The sequence below is a fragment of the Alexandromys fortis genome, unplaced genomic scaffold (assembly GCF_014885135.2).
Source record: "Alexandromys fortis isolate MF-2015 unplaced genomic scaffold, M_Fortis_MF-2015_v1.1 scaffold_478, whole genome shotgun sequence".
Classification (NCBI taxonomy): Eukaryota; Metazoa; Chordata; class Mammalia; order Rodentia; family Cricetidae; genus Alexandromys; species Alexandromys fortis.
The window spans coordinates 142,301-146,232 of record NW_026068371.1 but is presented as its reverse complement, the minus strand read 5'-3'; the positions used below and the strand labels follow the sequence as shown (position 1 = coordinate 146,232).

The 3,932-nt window shown below is 36.3% G+C and overlaps 1 protein-coding gene across 1 annotated transcript; it reads left to right on the top strand.

Moving 5' to 3' along the window:
- Positions 1-2,716: 2,716 nt before the first annotated feature.
- On the top strand, positions 2,717-3,661 carry LOC126495477 (olfactory receptor 6C74). The gene has a single exon (XM_050133056.1). The coding sequence runs from the start codon at positions 2,723-2,725 to the stop codon at positions 3,659-3,661; it is 939 nt and encodes a 312-aa protein (XP_049989013.1). The 5' UTR covers positions 2,717-2,722.
- The last annotated feature ends 271 nt before the right edge of the window (positions 3,662-3,932 follow it).

The window sequence follows — 3,932 nt, the reverse complement described above, 5'->3', positions numbered from 1 at the left end:
TTTGTTATGGAATTAAGAATCACACCAATGCTGCTAAATAGTTTATAATAATTCTTTATTATTTAAATTCAAATTTAAGCTAAATGTCAGACATAAATAAAATTATCTCATTTTTTTATTAGGAAAATAAAAGTGAAAAGGTCATGCAAAAAAAAGTACAGGTGTAAAGAGTACATTGACCATTGTTCCTCCTTTCGTCTGGTGTTTCATGGGCGACTTCTGATCTTGTTCTGCGAGAATTCTTTCTTGTTACCTTAAACCTCTATTTGCTACTGACTACTCTGGTATTCAGCAGCACAGAAGTGGAGCGATCATAAAGAAGGTGAGTTATGTAGTTGTTGATAGCAGCAAATTGCTCATCTTTGCTATTTAGGACTATAACACAATTCTTTTCTTGCTGAAATGTTATCTTGATGTAATGATTGTCTTGTCTGTAGCTATTGGTGGGTGGAAGTTCTCACCTCCATTGACAATATGACAGGAGGGCAAATGCTAGCTCAAACTATGTATTACTCTTTGTCTGTGATAGATGTCAAGAGTTTTCCCAAATTGATCCTATACAGTGGGAGCTAAAGAGAAAGAGAGAGGGGCAGGGAGAGGAGGGTTTACTTTGCCACCTTGCCATCTTGCTGCTTTCAGTCTTTTGACTACTCTTCATCCTCACCTGCATATCAACAGATGGGTACATGAGCTGGACCTAAAATGAAGTTCAACACTCCTCTGAATGTATTTTAATGGTTCTTGAAGAATTTCCTACAATGAGTTCTGGTCACACTCACGTTCACTCCCCCAGCACTTCCCAGATCCATACCTCTCCCTCTTTCACCCAACTCTGTGTCTCTTCTGCAGGAAGGGCCAATTTGTGCTGAATGTGTCATTTTCAGTGTGAATTGTTTCTGAACTTTAGCATCTTATAAAATGCATATTTCACAGAATGAAGTTTTTCTGTCTTTGTCTTTAAGATAGACTTTGAAGTTCAGAATTCTCATTCGTGTGTACAGATATAATAAGGATTATATTCATATGGTTAGGATATAAATATTCAGATACTTTTAGAAAATGGCCAAATGAAGACAAATAAAAGAGAACAATGTTAAAAAGAAATAAAGAGAGAGTAGAAGATTTGATTATCTAGTAATCATTTATAATTTCTGGGTCTATAATTTTTTTCACTCTAGAACTGGAATTTTCAAAATAGAAAATGTTCTAATACAAATTATTATATTCCCTAAAAATTTTAGAAGCATTTTAAATAGTTTTCAGGTAATAAACATGAACAAACAAGTACTTCTGGAAGAACTAAATAAGAAAATGGCTCAGAAAGTAACAATAATTTTTAATTTTGTACTCTAAATGAAAAAATTGAGGAGGACTGTTACTTACACAGAGAAGGACAGAGGCACTCTGAATGGGGAGCAGCAGGCAAATGGATCAATGACAGTCACAAAACTATAGGATGTATCCAACATTTTTCTTGTATTATGCAGCCTTTATCTGTGTCACTGCAAATATTCAAACATACATGCTATGCAATTAATACGAACATTGAAAATGAAAATATGCTCTCTATTTACTAGGTTGTATATCAGTAAAAAGAGAACAATCAAGGTAAGCGAGCTACTTGCAGGTTTGATTTGTCATCAAAATCAATATTAACAGGAAATACATAAAATACAACATTCATACTCTAAAAATATAAGGATGCGCACAAAAAAATTAAGCAGGCTCAAGTTCAGGAGAAGTTTGAAGGCAGAAATAAAAATGGTTACGAGGATGCAAAACATAGGGTTTTCAGAATTTTCATGAGGTTATTAAACTCCTAATGTATCTCAGGTAAAATGTGAAGTTCACCATGTGTCTCTTTTAAGAGTTCGCTAATAAAATCTTACACAAAATTTAGCAAAGTCTATGGAAAGAATGGAATAAGCACAGCCTTTTTGTTGAATAATAAAGAATGGGTTACCACATTATCATTAATAATGTAACAGAAGGTAAATATGTTGAGAGGGATCCAAGTATAATACAGAAATACAAATTTAAATATTGTGATAATTTTGTGTATATTTGATTTTACACTTTAAATGACTTTGTCTGTTGAATATATTATTTATTTGTTTATGAACTTTTAACAACAACAACAACAAAAACTTGAATTTACTTAGTAAGGGAACAGGTAAAAAATATGAGAAAAATTGTAGAGGTTAATAACAGAGAACAGTGCTCTTTTTTCATTTTAAAATAATGTATTTAAATATTTCTTTGGGATTTTCATACACTATGTTGATTATATTCACTTCTGCTCCTCGTTGAAACTCTTTGCAGATTCATTGTCTTCTCCTTACTCCCTGTACTATATATATTTTTTTAAAAATACCGATCTAAATTCCCACTCTCTCCTCTCCTCCTATTTTGTCCACTCACCCTCCAACCCCACCGCCCTCTAATCCTAAGAGAGGGTAAGGCATATTGCTTTGTGGAAGGAAATGTGGTTGACAGTTGTATGGCTGGGGCAGACTGAGGAGCCACTGGCAGCGGCACTGGGACTTATCTCTACTGCATGTACTGGCTTTTCGGGATCCTATTCTCTTTGGAGAGCAGTGCTTTTTGAGGGTTGTTTAGTGTGAATTCTACTGTTCCTGTAAAGACTTTCACACATGCTGTTTAGACTTTTCCTCTTCGTTTCTAATTTTCTTTCCCTACTTTGGGCAATCAGACCTTAGCTATGAAGAACCACACGACGGTGACTGTATTCATTCTTCTTGGATTAACAGATGATCTACAACTGCAGGTGGTCATTTTTGTGCTTCTTTTTCTCATATACATGCTGAGTGTTACTGGGAACCTAACCATCATCACACTCACGCTACTGGATTCTCATCTCAAGACACCCATGTATCTCTTCCTACGGAACTTCTCAGTTTTGGAAATTTCATTCACAACTGTCTGTATCCCCAAATTCCTTGTTAGCATGGCAACGGGGGATAAAAACATTTCATACAATGACTGCGCAGCACAACTATTTTTCACTATTCTCTTAGGGGCAACTGAATTTTTTCTTCTGGCAGCCATGTCCTATGACCGCTATGTGGCCATTTGCAAACCCCTACACTACATGACCATCATGAGCAGAAGAATTTGCAACTTGCTGGTCTTTGCTTCCTGGCTGTCTGGTTTCCTGATCATTTTTCCTCCTCTCATCATGGGGCTCCAACTTGATTTCTGTGCATCTAACATTGTAGACCATTTCTTCTGTGACGTTTTCCCTATACTTCAGCTCTCCTGCACTGACACGCACACAATAGAACTAATGGCGCTTCTCTCTGCCATTTTGACGCTCCTGGTTACGCTGGTGTTAGTGAGCCTTTCCTACACACACATCATCAGGACTATTCTGAGAATCCCATCTTCTCAACAGAGAAAGAAAGCCTTCTCTACATGTTCTTCACACATGGTTGTGGTGTCCATTTCTTATGGCAGCTGCATCTTCATGTATGTGAGGCCATCTGCAAAGGAGAGAGTCGCTTTAAATAAAGGGATCGCTCTGCTCAGCACTTCAGTTGCACCCATGCTGAATCCCTTCATTTATACACTTAGAAATAAACAAGTAAAAGAGGCTTTTAAGAATATGACTAAAAGGCTGGAGTTTTTCTCAATGAAGTAAGAACCTAATTGCATTCCAAGTTGACTTGTAGTGTCAGCAGGAAGAGTGAAGAGCATCATCAAGGTCTTCCACAGGTGTATTTAAAATCATACAACCCTTTACTTAACTGGACAGCTTCTGTGTCCCCAGTTATGTTCGAATTCTGTGTCTTACCCTGTTTGGAATGAAGTATCCTAGTTTGCCATGTTGAGTTGGCGTTATACAGAAATTAATAGCCATATTGGTCTCAAATTTTAAATCTATTTTTTTCCAATTTTATATGAGTGACAGA